Source organism: Numida meleagris, chromosome Z (genome assembly GCF_002078875.1).
Source record: "Numida meleagris isolate 19003 breed g44 Domestic line chromosome Z, NumMel1.0, whole genome shotgun sequence".
NCBI classification, from domain to species: domain Eukaryota; kingdom Metazoa; phylum Chordata; class Aves; order Galliformes; family Numididae; genus Numida; species Numida meleagris.
In genome coordinates, this window is record NC_034438.1 from 69,943,110 (window position 1) to 69,963,329 (window position 20,220).

The 20,220-nt window shown below is 46.5% G+C and overlaps 1 protein-coding gene across 1 annotated transcript; it reads right to left on the minus strand.

Moving 5' to 3' along the window:
* Window positions 203–12,768, minus strand: SMU1 (DNA replication regulator and spliceosomal factor). The gene is made up of 12 exons (XM_021380132.1): window positions 12,610–12,768; window positions 12,235–12,445; window positions 11,743–11,895; window positions 11,079–11,189; window positions 10,048–10,176; window positions 8,585–8,704; window positions 8,085–8,201; window positions 7,779–7,906; window positions 4,066–4,192; window positions 2,753–2,920; window positions 2,320–2,472; window positions 203–1,693 (listed from the first exon to the last, which is right to left on the minus strand). The coding sequence occupies exons 1-12, from the start codon at window positions 12,633–12,635 to the stop codon at window positions 1,595–1,597; spliced, it is 1,542 nt and encodes a 513-aa protein (XP_021235807.1). The 5' UTR covers window positions 12,636–12,768; the 3' UTR covers window positions 203–1,594.

Here is a 20,220-nt window from a genome sequence, read left to right on the forward strand (position 1 = left end):
ATAACATTGAGGATTTGGACAGACGGTTCTATTTGATACAACAACCTTTCCTTCAAAGAACAATGTAAGATACCACTTAATCATTTGAGGATTAGCTGTTCCATGTAACCTGAAAGGGAAGTGAGCCACAAGTTAAATAATAAAAATACGGTCAGACGTTTCCAATACACCAGCGTATTTTCAAGCAGAAAAAATAATCACCTTTTGCTATCTAAAAAATAACTTTATTGCTATATCTAAGGAAGTAAAAAACAGTTTAGGAAGTAAAACATTTAGCTAACATAGAACTAAATCTAGAGTTGCAGTGAACAAGCAATGCTGTATGAGAAGTTATGCTAAAGTTGTTTCGTGTTTCTTTAGACCAACCACACACACAGGTCAGTGCTGACAGGGGTCAGTCCCCGGCTGACAAACAATACTTGCAAGAGTCAATGGTCATGCCCATCAGCTGAGAAAGATTGTGAGGTTAACTTGGAACTCATTTATTAAGTCACAAAAAACTTATTACTGTTTGAAAGAAAGCATTCTACAAAAGACAAAAAACAGGAAGTGCAGCAGATTCAGACCTACATGCATTTGTCCAATCAGTACATACAAAACGTTCATTTTAGCTGCGTCCTAGAAAAGCTATCATCAGATTTTAGAAGATTCTGGTGAACATTCGTAACGGTTTGCACTAGCCAGGATCTCAATCACCTGTTCCAAATGGAAGAGCCTGGGATTTCCTCTATCTTAGTGTGGGACCTAAGCATCGCTGGTACCATTAACTAGGCCCACCTGAGTATGTCGTGCCCTTTCAAAGAGGAAGGTAAGCTGAAATTCAAAGTATTAAAGTATGTGCAACATCACTGCACTGGGGACTTGGTCTGTGTGAAACAGGCCTGTTATAAAACACTGATCCCAAGGCCTGTTTCAGTTTAACCTGGTCTGAAGACATTACACAGCCAGGTAATTCCTTCTAGCCTGGAAGAACATGGAAATAACTGACAAATAGAAAATAGAAACCAAAATACATTTCACTGCCACGTTAGGCAGTTTTATAAAGGGAATTCCTATGAAATGGAGAAGAAATATTGTTTCATTCTGAGGAAGCCATCTGACTACGCGTAATAAAAATGAAACGCGGCAAAACGCACTGGACTAGAAAAGCTTCTGCCTTCAAGCAGAGGGCAGAGTAGTTTTATCTATATCCCAGGAAAACTGCCTTCATTTCAGCAGTGGAAAGTAGGAAGTCGTCTTATCCCCATATCATTTAGTGAAAAAAGTACTGTATTGTGTTCTGGTAACCTTTTGTATGTTGCTAGCTCATTCGCTTTTAAGAAGAGCATAAGAGTGCACACTTTGTGAGACTGAGCAGTCATCCCCACAGAAGTTGCTTTGGCTCATCTGGTAAAAATAGAAGTATTTGAAATTAACTGATGCTATATCTAGCATAAATCTATCTAACTTTTGATCAAGTAGACATGGCATAGTCTGTAAAACTGAACTTAAAATTGAGCAACTATCATGCTCTGTGCATTTAGACCTTGTAAAAGCACAAACATCAACACCCTGCAAACAACAGGCACACTTCAGAGCTTATTGTAAAATCAAGTTAGGGCTTCCAGAGCTTGAGGAGGCCATCTTCACTGTAAGTGGCAATCAGGTTCTGGTGAGGGTGATGAGCAATGCCAATGACATCTTTTTCGTGAACCTAGAGAATAAGCAGAAAAGAAGCTTCAAGAGCTTTCCTTTAGCAGCAACTCAAGCCGGGTATTTTCAAACTAGAGATGAGAGGAAAACTGGTCTAAGGGTCAGCATAGTTTGTGCATACAGCAAAAGCAAAGGAATATAACCTCGCCAACATTAAGTTCCAGCTTTTGTGACACAGCAGTTACATATTTGTTGGGAGAGGGACAGTTTCATCTCCTACACCCACTGAAATACACTGCATTGAAATGTTCCCCACTAAATGCTGACGTTCAAGCTGGCACCTCTGTTTAGTGTAATCCAAGACAAATTTAAGCCTGACAGCTTTAACTCTAGCAGCTTGGTCAGATTCTCTACTAGCTGGAGCCCAGATTAAGATTTGCTCTAGTTTATTTGTTTCAACCAATTAATTCTTGTCCCAGTGGGAAACGTTTTCAGAACTTCTAAGATCAGAAAGGTTTTGAAAAACAAAGCCTCAACACATTTGGTAGTCAAGCATTCTGAAATGCAGCTGCTAGAAGTTGTGGCTCCTAGAGAGGAAAGACTCGCCGGTACAAAACTTCTTACAGACCTCACAGGTAGCAAGCATTTAGATCATCAGCTCTGCAGAGGCTCAAGCTACAAACTTACTGTCAGTGTCCTCTCCAGCTTGCCAGTCACTGTGCTGAAGCAGTACAGCACAAAATCTTCACCGACACAGTAGATCCATTCACCACGAGGAGAGAGTGCACAGCAGACAAAGTCACCACCTTCTCTCTTACCAGAGCTAAAACTTCTTACAATCTGTAAAGATACCCCCCAAAAAAAACATTTCATAAGATTAAACTGGGGCACACAATTGCTATCTTCAGGGTTAAAACATTAAGGCAGTACTAGGTCTATTTAGAAAACATCTCTCTCCATATCTGTAATCACTTTCTGCAAGTCAAGATAATCTGTGAGCTGCATACAGAGCAGTTTGCCATGAAAGTGAACTGGAGAAATCAGGTTCAAACCCCACCTGGGTTTCTGGCATTCTTAAAATGACTGAAAGACTCGAAAGGACACCAGTAAGATCACATACCTGACCCTGCATGTTCATAATGACGACTGTATTTGATCTGTTGCAAACAACGAAGTGCTCTGGGTTTTTAGGCAGCAGAATGACGCTGTTGACAGTAATGTCTGTCCCCGCTGTGCTGCCAAGAGACTTGAAGGTGTTTGAGCACTCTGTTGTCTTCACATTCCAAACCTACCGTGAAAAACAAAATTAATTACCTTTAAAGAAAAGTAAACAAAAATTGGTTTTTGAGGTACTAGATTCAGACTTGTGTAATGCTGCTGAAGGGAACTATGAATAGATGCATACTGTACAGTAATAAGGAAAAGAATTACTAGATTTATTTTGAAATGTAGACACCGTGAGCAGTTTCACTATGACTGACCTGAAAGTGAATCTCTACTCCCCAGTTCAGCCTGGATCCCTTTAGCTAGGGACTTGGCACTTACAAGTGAGTCCACACTTGTTTGCTGGTTTTAGCTAGCACCTGTAAATATACGTGTGGCCTCTGCACATGCACCTCTCTGATATCACTGTAAGTGATGTCCCACCTTAGAGCTGCTTCACATACTATAGCAGGCTTTTCCTGCCATTTAGAAACAGGAAGTAAAACTGCTTGTTCAACATCTAAAACGAAACTTAACTCACCAGCTATGGAATATATATCTAGTTTACATGCTAGCGGAACCGAAATGGAAGACAGCATCTTCTTATGCTATTCCCATGATTAGGGGCAGTCTGGCAAACAGTGCAAGTTCGAAGTTAACACTCCACTGATTACAAACAAGATCCATCACGCTCTCCTTCCCCCCACCTCCATCTATAAACCATCTCTGTTTCCTCATCCCCACAACTGCACCAATGTCCCACACAGCCCAGCTGCTTATATATATATTTTTTTTTCCTTCAGTCGGTAGGACAGTGTTCACACAGTGCTTTATTACTTAGAACTATAACAACTGTTCCACTCCTAGCTGGGAGTGAAAGCCAAACCTGTCATTTCTGCCATCAGTGCTATTAACATGAGGCTATCCAGCTCATATAGCAAAGGACTCCTAAGCATCAAGACATAAGCAGGTGTCCAACACAGTGAGCAAGAAAATGCCATTGTTTCAGACAGGGAAATCCCCACATTTTAGAAAGAGAAGCATCACAGCCAATTCTTCCTCCAGAAAAAGCAGGAACCAGCAGGTAACTATGCACTTGCATCTTCTTCCGACAAATACACGGAAAGGGACTGCAGCAGACACTGAGGAGACTGTGAATCATTGCCAGTTCTCATTTACAGCAGTCTGCAGCAAAGGTGTGTTACTTAAAAAGGGTGAGTGCTATCTTACCTTCACCGTGCCATCAGAGGACGCGCTGATAATATAGTGACCATCCTGGGTAAAGGTAGCTTCATTGACGAAGGAAGAATGACCACGGAATTCTTTCAAAGTTTTGCCAGATTTTAAACCATGAATCCTGTCACACAATAGAAGTCATATATGAGTGAGCAACTGAAGGAGTCTGAACCACCACCTGGCTTCACGGTATTTTAAATCCGAGCTACATTCGACAGGTAGCAATAAGAAGTGCCAAAAATCTCCAAATTGTATTTCTTCACCACAAATCCCTTTCACAGACACTGTGTGCTCTGTTAAAAAGCCTAGAGAAAAGCCACCGCTTTTTAAGTTCAAGGACATGTACGTAATATATTTTGAACACACTAGCAGACAAGACTATAAAAGACATGATGAAGCTGCCCAACAAAACCTTTCAAAGGGTAGGCATGATGTTCCCCTTCACTGTGCCACCAAAGAGGCGCTGATAATTCAAGTTTGGATTGACCTCTGGGGGCCTCTTGTCCAACAGACTCCTCGAAGTGAAGCTGGCTGTTCAGTGATCTCAGCCTGCTTGGGGCCTTGGGCAAGGCCTCTTCCAGCTGAGTTAAGACAAACTCCACAAATGGAAATTTTCACTGTATGCCTCCACCAGGACTGTGTGATGCTCACACAAGAAATAACAGAAAAGAACCCCAACCAAAACCATTCTGTGAAAAGTATCTCTTTATCGCAGCATTTTTTTCCATTTGAAATCTGTTCCCATCATCTCCTATCTTTTTTTTTTTTTGCTGTGCAACTTCCATCATTTGCCTGCTCATGCTATGGTTCATCTATACTGTGATTTAAATGGACTAACAGATCTCATTAAGATATTTTGTAATGCCTGTTCACTGTGCAGTTGCTTCCAGATCTCTAACAGTACCCTCATTTTCATCTACAACAGTACCATTACTGTTTGCAGCACGGGCAAGAGGCTAAGGCTCCTAAATGTTATGTAATCCCATTCAGTTATAAATAATCATATGAAATTGCTCAGCACTGGATCAATCTAATTCATATTACAAGTCACATACCCTGTAACTCAGTTTTGAAAGGCACAGATAAGAAATGTGGAACTCTTGGCAAGCTGGACAGATGGGATGTGAAAAACTCTATGATGTTGAGAAATAATAAATGCAAAGTGCAGAACAACCTCATGCTTCAGAATCAAACAAGAACTAACTGGTGGCAGAAGTCCTCAGAAAAGGACCTGGCAGTCCTGGTGAAGAACAAACTGAAAGCCAGCAGAACACTGTGGCAGTGGGGAACCCAGCCACACACCAGGATGCATGAGGATAGCCACAGTCTGAAGATCACAGCTCCCTCCTACATGGCAAAGGTGAGGCCATCTCTGGAGTATGATGCCCAGTTTGGAGCCCCTGCTATGAAAAAGAGATGGATGTGCTGGAGAATCCAGTGCCCAGAGGGCTGGACACTGGATTTGTGAGGAGGAGCTGAGAGGTCTGGGCATGCTCAGCCCATAGAAGTGAGAATGTCTTCCTTATAGACCATATATATCATAGTTAACAATATTTTTAAATATAAAATCAGAATAATTCGAAGAAAAATAACAGTAAACTAGACAAAACTGACCTAAGCTGCTTTCAACTACAACAAGGTAGTAACAGAAGGGTTTTGTTGAAAACCAAATCAAGCCAGAAGTGGCCAATTTCTTCTTGATAACAAGATACAGAACATACCACAGAGAGGTCAGAATTACTCAACTACACACACATTGGTCTAGATCTACCTGATCCTGAGAGCTGCAGCAACCCTCACTCAGAGGAAGCTGCTGCCTATGTGGCAACTTCAATTAAATCAAAGTTGGATTATTTTTGTGACTAAAGCTAGAGTTTAAAACAAACCCACAAACACACAAAACAAAAAAGCACAGCTGACCTCACTCTTGGTTTTAATCTTAAAAATTGTCACAATTTGATTAACAGTACTGCCTAACAGCTTGTTACAGAGTAGATGGAGCCGCTTCCTCCCACAGGTGAACTGTAGAAGACAATGGGCAAAGGGCACAAACTACAAAGAACAAAAATACTGCAGAGTGTACAGAAAGCCTTACTTCTCATGACAGAGTTCCCAGAATCTCAGCCTCTGGGCTTCATAAACAGTTTTGCTGCCCAAAAGAAATGCACAAACACTGTGAAACTGAACTATACAGATTGATACAAAATACTTCTACAAAATCCAAGTCCTAGCACATTACTGGTGCTACATGGAACTGGGTGGTTTGGATGAGAAATAAAGATCTCCCATGCTCAACAGCAGAACTGCAAAGATATCCTGGAGAAAGAAATCACCTTTTGGAGTGAAATGATCCTGACTCTTTGGCTCCTTTCGGCACTGAAGAAAGCTTTATTACCTTGCTATTACCAACATACAAACTATCTGGCCACATGGTTTTCCTTCAACAGAAATTCCAAGACAGCTGTGTATGTCAGAGAATCACAGGATAACTTAGGTTGGGAGGAACCTGACATAACGTATACTCCAATGCTCTCCTCAGAGCAACAACAGCTTCCAAGTCCAGTCAGGTCACTCACATCCAATTTAGGCTTGAAAGCCTTCAAGGGTTGAAATCCCTCAACCTTATCCAACTATCTCCACAGTCCAAGCACTACCTTCAAGGGAAAAAGGAGCATTTCCTTAAAAGCAATCAGAATTTCCCTTTCTGGAACTTGTTACTCCTAAGAGCCATGTACTTTTGAGAGAAGTCAGGTGCCATCTTACCTGTAACAAGTTCTAACCAGTGAGGCACCTCTTTCAGTTTTCTGTTTTGCAGGTCAATCAGACCCAGTTATCAGCCTGTCCTTGTATGCTATATGCATTTGAAGAGATACTCAGAACAAAAATGAGCACCCTGAAGCACCAGAGGGTCTAGCTGTACTGGCTCTTCCTGATACAGATGGCCTGTCCTTGATGCTCTCCAAGTGCATCAACCTGGCTGACTTAGAGCACTGGATCTCTGGTGTTTCCTGCCAGAATGCTGGGAAGAATAGAAACCTAGAAAACATTTTCTTTGGGTCCTTCTTCCTCTTGTTCCCTCTCTGAAAGGTCTCTTGGCCCAAGAGAACTAGGGGATGGATCTAAGGGCCTGAACTTGGAAATGTTCTACTGCACTCAGCAACTATCAGCAGAAGCAGAGAAGATGCAGCAAAAATCTTAAAAATGCACTCAGAGAATTTATACAGATAGCATGAAAAGAAGAGCCCATTGTTCTGCTGCCAAAAGAAACCCCCATACTGGATGGCATCAACTACTGTCACATCATCTACTGAAGACAGCGAGTGTTTGCAATAAGGTTGTTCAAGGCCATTTCAAGAAATGTTACTATCCTATTAGACTTGGATCCTTCTTACTGTCTCTAAGCTTGTTACAGAAAATGTTACTTTTGAAGGTTGACACATCTGTCTCTTAAGTTAGGAATCTCATGGGAGAATTTATTAAAGGTCAATCTAAGCAGCAACAGAGAAGAGGAAGTACTGTGTCCCTGCTGCTGGAATAAAGCAAGTTAAGCACGGTGAAAGACCAGACTTTGAAACTGTCCCTCTCCAACCCTCAGAAGCTCTCCTGTTAGTATTAAAACTCTATGAAATAAAGATCAACGTTTAACTGACGGATGTGAACATTATTTTCTTTTCTCCTGTGTTATAACTCATGTTTTCTCAATTTACCTGATTGTCTGATCAAAAGAAGCACTAAGAATTTGGCTGCTGTCCTTAGAAAAACTGAGGCATGTAACACCTTTGCTGTGAGCTCGCTCGAACCTCCGCAGGCACTGACCACTCTGGATTTTCCACACCTGCAAAGGAAAGAGCAAATGAAACACGACTGGTTACTTTGTACTGAGATCAGCAAAGCCAATACATCAGAACTAATATGTATCTGTTCCTGGTCGTGCTAAACTGTAACTGCAACATGATTTCAATGGCAAATGAATCTCACTGGCCACCACTATATATTTCAGGAAGGATTCCTACCTTGATCTTTCCATCTTGTGCTCCAGTTGCTAGCATTTCTGTATCTCTACTGAAGCACATGCACAACACTGCATCGTCCATCATCATAAAATTATCTTGTGCCTGGTACTTCAGATCCTAAATGAAAGCAGAAAATCCACCAATCAACAGCTAATTAAACCAAATGTAATTTTAGTCCGAAGTGACAAAGTGCTAATAGTTTCAACTTCAGGTACATTTTATAGCTTATCATCAAACAGACCTCACAGTCTTACTAAGGCCAAAAAACTGCTGCTGTCACCACTTTAGATGCAACAACAAAGACCTGGAAAGGGGGAAAAAAAAGCCTATCATCACAGAAGGAAGTTAGTGACAAGAGAGAATTAAATCAACGTCAGGATTCCAGACCAACACACAAAGCCCCAAGCAGATGTCCTTCACAGCCTCACAGAAACAAAAACAAGAGTATAGGCTGTCTGCTCTAGCCAACGAGCTGTCCACCCAGCTGAGAAGAAACATACCTTCCGGATCTTTCCAGTAGTGAAGTTCCATACTTCAATGAAACCATCCACAGAGCCAGTGACCAGATACTGACCGTCAGGTGAAAACCGAGCACACTCCACATGGGACTTCTGCCCAAACTGTTTTATAAAAGCACATAAATTAAGCCTAATAAGCAACATAAATGAAAATAAGCAATTCACATTAAAACAAAACTGCAGTGTCCTTTTGGCAGTAAAATCCAATGTTTCCCAGAGATGATGCAGTCACATACCTAACATTAAGGTACAAAGTTTGTTTGTTTTTAAATACTTATGTATATATACATATGTTTTTAAAGTATTTAAAACCCAAAAAGTCAGAAGGATCGTGAGGCCCCACTTTCACAGCCTGTTTTTATACTGAAAATCAAGATCAAGTGAGCTTTTGCCCTTCTGCTCCATGATATATATACATATAGATTCATCTGGTATTGTCTGTTAAGCTTAAGCCAAGCACTTCATGCTTATAGAAGCAGTAGTTTTGGTTAGCTTTTCTTCAGTGAACTGTGAATGTTAACAAAGACCCTCCCAGAACTCAGTACGTATCGGCAGATTCCACAAATTCTGATGTAATGCCAGATGCATCACTTGGAATCACTGTTCCTCTAGTGAAATTTTCACAGAGCATTTGATATTTTTTTTTGTTTTTCAGTAGAAGAAACATAAGTGATGATGACAACTAAGTATAATAAAACGTTTTCACTAGTCAGTACATAAATCCAAGATCAGCACTGCAAAACAAAACAGATTCTAAGAACGCATTACCAAACTGCCACTGAACACTACTGATTAATTTCACAAAATCACACTTCTGAAAAACTGTATATTCTGTTCATTGTGAAAACTAGTACAGCCATTCCACTGAACTGAAATTTCTTCCTGTACAGAACTGTTAGGTGAATTTCAAAAACATTCACAGAAGAAAACTTCCTGTTCCACGCTGCGAGTGCTGGAGGACCACAGTATCATTACAGCACAGTTTTCTTTCTCTTTTGGAATCTACATGGCAAAATCCTTAAAAAATAGATACTGATTACATTAGGTGACAAGTCCACAATCAAAGCTTCAGTGGTTCTCAGAAATGCCGTGCACGCATCTTAGTTAAAAACAGTGACATTTCCATCCAGAAAAAAGGAAGAGGACAAAGAAAATCACTTCTTAAAGATTCTGTACAGTGAAGTCAAGGAAATATTAGATGCTTCAACTGTATTCACAAGTACCATGAGCACCTAATCTTCTTAAGACACCTTATTTCAGGCTCTTAAGGAAAGCCTTTGTTTCTTTGATGAAACAAAGCACAGAGGTCAGGGACAGAGGGAAAGAGAGGGAGACATTACTTGCAAAAAAGAATGGATGAATTCAGAGAATTTTCTTGTAGCTAACACAAACCACAGAAACGAACAAGCAGTGGTAACAGACACACAAAGTAAATAGAGCATCACCTTAATATGTCTGCTCAGCTGTGTGGGGAACTTTTCTTCTTCCACATCTTTCACAGCTGCTTTGCCTCTGAACAAGTCAATTGTCATCCCAGGAGGAAGCAGGCCCTGATGCTGCTGCCACTTCAGTGCCTTTTCAGGAGTTGAAAGCAATACTTTCAGTTTATCGGTTCATAAATATCTTCCTCATCAAAGCTTTTTTAAACAGTAAGTTCAATTCAAGACAAGAGCAAACAAGATTTAGATTATGCTTCCTAAATTATAACCGTTATAAGAAATGAACAGCGTGAAGGACTTCATGTCCACCCTTTTCATTCTCCCTTCAGAATGTAAGACACAGTATGTACAGAGTGTGATGAGTTTGATGTTGTATTAGTGTAAGCTACCTGACCTGCTGTTCATTTGCCTGAAACAGCTTCTATTAAAATTAAAAGTCAGGCCACTCTAATTATGCCAAGATACTTTTTAAGATTGTAGGTATAGCAAATAACTTAAGAGATATGACCTGCCCAGGGAGGTGGTGGAGTCACCAACCCTGGGGGTGTTCAAGGAACGTTTAGACATTGTGTTGAGGGACATGGTTCAGTGGGGTTCTATTGGTTGTAGGTGGATGGTTGTACTGAATGATCTTGTAGGTCTTTTCCAACCTTGCTGATTCTAGGATTCTATAAGCCACAAAACAACAAAATACTTGAAAAATTGTTTACAGAAACAAGAGTAATTTGAGATTCAGAAAGTATCCTAAGTACAACTACAAAAATAGTGTGCTTTAATGCTTATTTTGAAAGTAATCTCTATACACTGAGTATTTACTCTACGGGGAGAAATCTACTAGATAGATTTAGAGGGCTAACATATGCTGCAACTACTAAATCCTTACAGAAAAGATCATTTTTAACTACACTACATGTAAATGTGCAACACTTAAGCTCTGTTTTTGTAGAGTTGAAAGATGAACTATATCATATTTTATTTTATAAGATGAAGATCTACAGAAACTGACATAGATAGCGATTCTTTTTTTGAAGAATTACCTGTCCCAACAATGCCATAAGACGAGATGGAGGTACCACGCTGACCTCTCCAGCTAAGGCTTGTGCAATAGCAGCTCTCCGCTTTTCTTTGCTACTTCCATCAGGGTATGCCTAAAGAGAAGTCATCTTTATGAAATGATTCCTCCAAATTATTTTTTGTACAAACTTTAATTGCTCCAAACTGAATACATTTTTATTTCCTAGTAGGCACTTCAAAACAGCCCTTGTCTCTATTTCCAGTCCTTCAAACACTTAAGGTGTGCTTTCACTAAGAACATCAGATTTACATAATCAGAGATCATTCCTTCCTACTACTATCATTACTATGCAACAACAGTTTCATTTACAAAACATTTTCTCTTGCATCTGAAAAATAAGGTGGGTACCACATGATGAACACAGCATTATCCTGTGGCAGGACAACAGAACAAATCCTGAACTCACACCAACAAAATATTTCAAAACCACTGCTCCGCTGTCCTGCAATCAAAAATTACACGTCAGATCCAAACACTTCATAAAACATCTAAAATTGTGAAGCTGCATGTTTTTGCTCCCAGAATGTAAAAGAAAAGATGCTGTAAGCCCTTAATAATTTGGACCAACACAGGAGTCATGCAAGACAGCCTAGCACTGCAGAGTACCTGGGAAGAGCATAACCTACCTCACGAGGATCAAAGTAAGATCTGGCCAGAAGGTTTTCGAGGTGGATGTACCGCTCTGGCTGAGTCTGCTTTAGCATGATCATGGGATCTGTCTGCCTGAGGAGGGACCTGGCAGCACCCAGCTCCCGGAGCTCAATCAGCTCCAGCACAACCTGCAACAAGGGATTAGCATATGCATCAGCAAAGATGAACCATGGGGAGGGTCGAGTTGGGGGGGGGTTAGGAAAAACGTTCTCCACCAGAGGCTGGTGAGCATGGAACAGGCTCCCCAGGGCAGTGGGCACAGCCACAAGTTGCTGGAACTAAAGGAGCACCTGCACAATGCTCAGATGCAGAGTTTGGTTTTCACAGTGGTTCTGTGTGGAGCCAGAGTTTGGACTCAGTGCCTGTGAGTCTCTTCCAGCTCAGAAGAGCCTACAAAAGGCTCTATAAAAGAACACATGTAAAGCAGAAGAGGCCGAGAGAAGACACACGCTGCTTGTGCTGCCCACCTGCTCATAGAGGTCGATGAGAGTCTTGTCAGGCAGTTTCAGCGACTGTATGGCCTGCAGCACCGTGTCCCAGTGCCCACTGTTGATGTCGGCCACGAAGCTCTCAATGCTGTCCACGGTGTTAAGGGACACGGTCGTCTCTTCCTGGAGGGTGGCGAGGGCCCGGTGCAGGCTGTTCTCCTTCAGGTACTGCATGATCAGCCGGATCACACTGCCGAGTACAGCCCGGGTCACAGCATGGCCCCGCCCAGCCCCGTTCCTTAGCCGCAGCTGCTCGGGCCCGGACCCCAGCGGCCACCTCCCATCCTGACACCGTCCCACAGCACTCCCCAACCCCTCCACCCCGGCCCCGCGCCGCCGCCACCACACACGCACTCGGAGGACTCGATCTCGATCGACATCTTGAGACGCGCCGGAAGTCCACACCGCTTCCGGCCCAGCGAGAGCGCACTTCCTCTAGACTCCGCGCTCCCCTTCCCACGTGACGGGGGACGGCGCGGAGAGACGCCCTGCTCACGTGGCGGAGAGCGGGCCTGGGGCGGTGCGCGTGCGCAGTGCGGCACTCCGCATGGGAGGCGGGGACGCTGCGCCCCCTGGCGGTGGTGTGTGTCACTGGGGTCGGCACGGGTTTCGCGGCGCGCGGCGAGCTGCGTGTGGCCGGGCCTCGTGGCCTACCCAGAGCCCTGCGGCCTGCAGGGAGACTGAGTGCGGCAGAGCGCTGCAAAGCTGGGGGTTGTGCATGGAGGCCTGAAGCAGTGCTTGTGGCCGAGCACGAGGCCGCAGCTCGCCCTCCGTCGGGGCAGGAAGGCTTCCTTCCTTGTGAGCTGCAGCCCAGGCCTGGGTGACAGGGCTGAGCCCGCGGCCTGCTGTCCTGCGCCGGCCTGGCTGCAGGGAGGGCAGCTGGGGGACTGGGGGCTGTGCAGCCCAGGTGCTGCAGCTCTGGGAGCGAACAGGGGTTCTTCTTGCCCCTCAGAACTGGAAACAGGATGGCCGCTTCATGTAGGTTAACCTGCGCTGATACCCTGCTGGTGGGCTTCTCAGCATTGTCTGCAGCTCCGTCAGAAGCCCTGTTTGACTGAGGCACCCTCTGAGTACAGTGCTCTGCAGGGCTGTGCTCCATCGGGATGGCTGAGGGCGTGGGACAACATCTGGCCTTCCTGCTTGTCTGCATGTGCGGGTTTGCGGGCGTCAAACAAGGGATCTTACTCACTGCTTGCAGGCCCGAGATCAACCCAGTGAGAGCATGGATGTGGTCATGCAGCGGGGAGTGGTACCGCATAAGGCGGCGTTTAATTAGCAAGGAATGTATTAGCATATTGTGAGTGCTTTGCTTAGGGACTCTAAGAGCTGAAGTACTTTGCGGTGCTAGGCAGAGCCTTCCAGTGGCAAGGGGACACAAGAAACAACACTGCTAAGCACAAAGAGAGGGACCAGTAGCCCGTCTGTGTTGCTGGACTGTGACCAAGTCCAAAAGTCTGGAAGCCCTGGTTAATGCTAACAGTCAAATAAAGTTTACTGTCCTTCCTCACTGCTTAGGCGGAGCTGCCAGGAAGCAAGATCCTTGCGTGGGTTCCTGGTCACACCAGGATCTCAGCACTGTTATCTCCCTGGTGTGGGGCACTTCCTACCCGCTCACAGTGGGTGTCTGATAGCAGTGCTGGGCTGCCAGCACAAGGGCTTGTGAAATCTGCTGCAGTCAGCCTCTCTTGGATGGACTTGTTCCTTGCTGTTTGTTTAGGCTTGGTGTACAATTTGCTGGATGAGCCATGGAAAACAGCAGAGTGTGAGAAACTGCCTGCCTTTGCCAAGGAAAGCTGTTCTTCACTGTCTCTGTCCCCTGAGTGCTTAAGAAAGTAATCCAATAACATAAAGTTGAAGAAATACTGAGCGAGGCACAGAGTAAATGTTTGGCATGCCATTGTTTCCTCTCAGTGATCCCAGCTCCTTTGTCCTGACTGCTGTTACAGAGGTGTGGGGATTACTGTGGGGAAGTATCAGTTTATTGTGCCAGGCGTATCTCCTTCCAGTTACAGGTATATAGATAACTGCTGAAGGTTGTTTTGAGAAAACTTCGGTCCAGTTGGTAACAAAGCAAAGCTGCTGTTTGCTTTAGCCAGGCTGAATTACATGAAGCTGTAAAATCCAAAGATGGCAGCTACTTTTTTGCTGGCAGCACATGGAAGTCAGACTCAACTCTGTAGGTGAATTCAGTGAACAGCTGATCATTTCCTGCCCTCCCCCTCGTGTGTTACTGCCCTGTAGCAGAGAAAGCCAAGCAGACAGGTTACCTAACCCACAACTGCTGCATCCTCAGGCTGACATTCTTCTGAAAGGTGAAGCAGCACAGGAAGATGATCAGACCAGGTGGATGGTGGTGGTGTGTACACACCTGGCTCTCCTTCCTTGACAGCAGCAGGAGGGAATGGACAGCCCAGCTAAACCTTTCTGTGGGGCAAGTCAGAGCTCTCAGTAACTTCAGCTGAGGATGGGGTCCCCCACGTGCCTCAGGCTGCGCGTGCATGTTGGAAGCAGACTTTGGCTTTGTGGCTAGACACAGCTGTGGCCAGCCTGATTGGGAGCTGGCAGCAGGCCGGCCCTAAGAGGCATCTATCCAGACCTCCAGAGGTCCTTGCAGCCAGAGCACGCAGGGTGCCAGCTTTTGCGGTGTGTTACATGAGAAAAGGAAAGATTGGGAATTTATTGTGTGACTTGAAAAACAGATGTGAAGAGAGCTAAGCAATCTTGCTGCAGGTAGGCCGTGCAAATGATTCCCAGTGAAACTGGAAGTTAAAGGCAGACCTCATCAGAACGGCTCATTGAAGTGAGAGCTGAGTGCATGATTTGGAATCAAAGATGTTTTGGGAAGAACTTCACCTCTCCTCCAGCCTGAAGGTTTAATAAAATAACGCATAGATCCCTTATGACTCAAAAGTTTTCTTTAGCAAGTAACGGTTCACTCATGGTTAATCTGTAAGCCACGGCTTTGACAAACACAGGGTAGCTTGGAAGTCGTGTAGGCTGCGGGATTTGATGGTGTCACCACGCTGTTATACCCCTGTGCAGTCCCTGCTGCATCCCTCCTGCTCTCCTCCCAGAGCAGTTTGAGGACCGAGCCTTTCACTGGCCGCTGGTCTATGATGGCTGGGGAGTAGGGCAAGGAGCCTGCTGTGGTGCAGTGACCCACATCTGTCTGCATCTGAGGACCTGGCTTTCCCAGCAGCCAGATGCCTGACTTGTGAGCGCCTGCCCCGCGAGCTGCAGGGCTTTGCTTCCTGTGGTCAAGAGCATCAGGAGGCCACATAAACTTACAGTGACAATAATGTCCTCTTTCTGCTTTCCAAGTTATGTTCTAGTGGGGGTGGGAGGGGGGTTGCCTTTCTCAGCTTCCAGACCACAAGGCCGGAAACAAGTTCTTCCACCAAAGCACAGCTACTGCAGTCTGAAAATAAGATGCACCTCTCCAAGGCCAGCATCGTGAGAGGAACTGTGCAGGAGAAATAGGCTGTGTCATTTCTGTCTCTCTGCTCTTGAGAATATTTTTAGTAAGTCCTGAAAAAAGAAACTCTTGACTGCTGCATCTTTCAGGGAGAGATGTGTGTCTTGAAATTGGCAAGCAGTTTTAAGGACTCCTTACATTTGTACAAAAACAAGCTCGTTGCTAGTAAGGCAAACTGCTTGCTGGGCCACGTGAGGAGGTGCGTGGCCAGCAGGCAGAGGGATTTAATTGTCCCCTCTGCTGGGCGTTGGGGGAGATGGGGGAAGGCTGCAAAGGACCAGTGGGCAGCTGCAGGACAGGAAGGACCATGGGTAGCCTGGACAGAGGGGCTCAAGGTCAGCCTAGAACTGCCAAGAGGCCAGCAGCCAATGGCTAAACCCATACCACAGGGATAGCAGGCAGCAGCACAGCACTGGCAGGCTCAGGTTTTGGTGGGCAGCCCTGGGATGAGGTGTTGGTGGGACAGTGACGATCTCTGTCCCACGGAGAGGGCTTCGGCCACAGCCACGCAAAACCATGGCCACCCTGATGTTCTGCTGAGGGAACCTGTGCCGGCGCCGATGGGGTGCTACGCGCTGTGCGTTACGTTCTGGCTTTATCTGAACCTTGGTGACATGGCAGGGAGGATTTACAATCCAGGCCCGTCACTGAGAGAGAGCCAATAAAATGTAGCTTGGACTAATTAGGCAGTAGGACTCAGGAACTCCGTTCCAGTTGCCTGGCCTCTGTTTTGACCCCTCTTTTCTTTGAAGTTCATGGAAAAGAGGGGAAAGGAAATGAGAGCAGAGGCCCTGCTTTTCCTGTAAAATGCCTCATTCCTTATAAAATTGTTTGACAGAAATCTCTTTCAGCTGGACGAGCTGAATGCTTTAGTACATGCCTGCAGTCATTTTCCTCCTTTGTCTTGTTCCTCTGCCTGCTCAGTCGCTGCGCTGCATCACTAAAACCATGTGTGCGCAGGCAGAAATGGGACTTTAAGAGGCAGCAGAGAAAATCTCAAAAAGAGCATTAGGGGACTCTGAGTTGCAGCAGGAGTATTAATTCCTGGGCTGGCTGGAAAGAAGATGATGTCAAGCCCTCACTCCACAGTGCTGCGCAGTGTAAGGAAGCCAATTCCAGCTCCGCTCTGCATTTTCAGACCTTTCTTCCAGACAAGCCTGCTGGGACGCATAGTTTCCTGCGTTTGCCAAGCCATGGAGCAACCACACCTACCACCCACCCTCCCGCGTGCCAGCAGGAGAGCAGGCCGGGGGTGGTGGAGGAGGCACGTAGCATCTCGGGTCTGTCCCAGACACCAGAGTTCCAAATGAGAGCACGGCTGAAAGCCTCAGAGGGAGGCAGCTGTCCCCCTCTCCCTGTCTCCCACCGTAACACCGGGCTGTGGAAAGACGTAGCTAGGGCCTCTGGACATCCTTAGTCCAACTCCCCGCTCCCAGGCTGGGTCCAGTTGTGCTGGGCCTCTTCCAGCTGGGTTTTGAGTATCTCCAAGGAGGGAGATCTGCCCTCTGTGGTGCGCTGCCCTCTCAGGGAAGAGCGTTCTCCCACCCAGCTGGAATTTCTCTTGCTGCAGCATGTGCCTGTTGCCCCAGCACGCCCTTTCCTGCTGCACCTCTGAGAAGAGTCTGGCGCTGCTTCTGCTGTAACCACCATTCGGGCAGTGTGTGGTTGCGGTGAGGACTCTGGGCAGTCCTCTCTTTGCACACCCTGCACTGCAGCCTCTTCTGTCGCGGGGACAAGCCTTTGCTTTTGCCTCTGCTGAGTTTTGTGAGGTTGCTTCTGGCCTGTTCCTCCAGCCTGCTGAGGTCAGGCTGAGTGGCAATCTGTTCTCCCAAAATGCAGCAGCTGCTCTTGCTGTTAGACATCTGCTGGGGCAGCTTGGAACCCACCCTGCCAGTGGGCTCCTGGGTGTGTGGCAGAGGCTGGGCAAGGTGTCCCGAGAGCCACCCAGCATCTCCTCCACACCTTCTGGGCACTCCTGGAGAGCTGTGGGAGCTGCTGGTTCCCTGGAAGGCAGCTCACGGCGTGCGGTCAGAGCTGGAGCCACTCTTACTTCTCCTTTGGGGAGGTGAAAGGACAGCCCGAGTGTGGTCAGAGATTTTCTGCAGCTACATTAGTGCTAGCCCAGCTGCAATCCTTGAACTGGGGGTTTCACATCCTCTTTCAGATGAAGCTGAGGTTGCAGGGATGAGGCCCAAAACTTGCCATAGCAAGGCCTGAGTTCCAGATCAGGTGAACACTGGGTGTGGGCGCCTCTGGCTTGCGCGGAGTTTCTGTGTGCCAGGGACATCTGGCCATGCCGGTGCTGGTGCATGCATCTGCTCACAAAGACATGGGCTTGCCTTCACGTGGGGAATGTTTCCTTGTGAAAAAAGCATCTGCAGAAGTTATGCATGCAGTGTGGGGCAGTGGGATGCACAGAGCCAGCAGAGCCTCAGGAACCCCTGCGCAGGTTTTGTGGAGATGCCCACTATGCTCCTTAACTTCATGATTGCTGAAGTCCTAATTGATTTGTGGCATACCAATGGCCAGGCATTTATTTGGGTGCGCGCAGAGCAGAGGAGGACGTGTAAAAGCTGGACGTGGCGTGATGTAGTGGGCAGTCACATCTCACTGTGAAGCATTTGAAGGGAAAGCCCACATCACAGCTGTTCCCAAGGCTGGACCTTGCAGCCATGTAACTCATGACGGAGCTACTTCAAGGTTAAAAGCAAAATTAGAAATCAGGCTGATGGAGCTTTTATTCCCAGAGTTTGATCTGGCACGTGCGTTTCGTTTTTAAGGACTGCATGTAGGGCAGAATCATCAAATTAATTTCTGTGTACTGGGAGGCTAATAATATCAACACTCTCTAGTGACGTTAAATTGGGTTGATTATTTGCAGGCTGTGCCGTATGTCCCCGTCATCATCCTGGGCTGGGCTCCCGGATGCCTTTACAAACTAAGCAAGGTGTGATAACAAGGAGTGGCTGAGGAGGGGCAGGTGACAGGAACCAGAGCTGGTGCCTGGCCGGGTGGCAGCCTTCCTTCTCCTGCACTATGTGGATGCAGGACAGGTGCAGCCCGAGTAGAGAGAAAACTCCACTAGGACCCTCCCCTTGCTGTTCCTTTAGCCAGGCCCCAGGCTCAGTGCGGGGGAAGCCCAGACCTTCCTGACAAAGGGAGAAAATCCAGGAGGATACTCAGAAAGAAGCAAAGCTGCCTCTGAGCTGTCTCCTTGCTCTGCAAAAGACCCCTAAGCCAAGCCCTGATTGCTAAGGTCAGCTTTCACCCGCGTCGTGTAAAAAAAGGTCTGGCAGGTATTTGCCACGACATGAGAAGCTGTAGGCTCTGCTTAGTGATCTGATTTCACAGCTGTGTGCCACAGACCACATTTTGCACTTCAGTAACATACTGAAGGATCTCTGAACGGACACTGCTGTGTGACATTAGCTCACTTCACCCATACGCTCTGAGCCCATAGCGATGTGCAAGGTCTCACAGGACCCAGTGGAGCCCGCTGAAGGTCTCCAGCCCTGACTTATAGCAGGTCTCTCCCCAGCAGCAGGGCAGGTTGGCTGTGGCTCTGTACAGCTGTGTCTAGAAATACCCACCCTGGGATGGAGACCTCCTCTCTCCCTGCTGCATGCTCCTGGGAAGGCTGCCCCAACGCCCATGATGAGCCACTGGCAGAGGCCCATCCAACTGATGCCAAATCCCTTGCCATTCTTCCCCCTCTCCGGAGGAACCAGGTGCAGACCCTCCATGTCTCCTCACAGGGTTCTTCCTGCCCTGGCAGATGTTTGCCTGCTCCTCTCCCGTTTCCCCATGCCCATCTTGAGCTGCAGAGCCACAGACCAGATGCTATTTCAGGTGCTTTCATGCTCTGGCCTCCGATGTGCTGTCACCTTTAGCATCTCTGGGTGATGATCACCGTGCAAGGTCCTGGGGCTCACTGAAAGCATCCCCGTGCCAGATGTGTTAGCTCAGGTGACAGATTTCTGTTCTCATAACGGTGGCAATGTGGCAAGTCTACACTACCTGCCTGCACAGAGGATGCCTCCAGAGGCACACATTGCAGGAGCGCTGGCTGTAGGTCTGGTATTTGCCCTGCAAAGAAGGAAACCTTGCTGCAGACCTGGGAGGCTGCCAAGGTTGTCCTTGCTGCGAGCAGAGTTTGGAGACAAGCACCACAAGAGGTCCCTTTCAACCTGAGTTTTCCTGCGATTCTGCAGGTTTCCTTGGCTTTTGTTCTCAATTCTCTAAGCAAGAATTTGCTGAGAACAAATCTCAGAGATTTGCCAAATCCTGAGAGCTGTTACAATGACAGATCGGGGTCTGGGCCTTGCAGTCAGGGCCCTTGCAATGCCAACAGGCCCCACAGCCTCCCCCAGCACCGTGGGCTCGTCTGCCCATGCTTGAGGCCAGTTCCGATACGGCGCAGCTGACATATAGGGTCAGGCTGGTGGGAGGGTGGCCAAGGTGTGAGGAAGTGTTGCACTTCCTTCCCTTTA

Excerpts from the sequence above, each read along its gene's own strand:
- SMU1 (XM_021380132.1), bottom strand. The coding sequence starts at position 12,635 with ATGTCGATCGAGATCGAGTCCTCCGA. Across the intron at positions 2,921-4,065 it reads CCTCTGATGGCACGGTGAAG|GTTTGGAATGTGAAGACAAC; the intron begins GTAAGATAGCAC and ends TTTTCACGGTAG. Across the intron at positions 2,473-2,752 it reads TTATGAACATGCAGGGTCAG|ATTGTAAGAAGTTTTAGCTC; the intron begins GTATGTGATCTT and ends GTATCTTTACAG.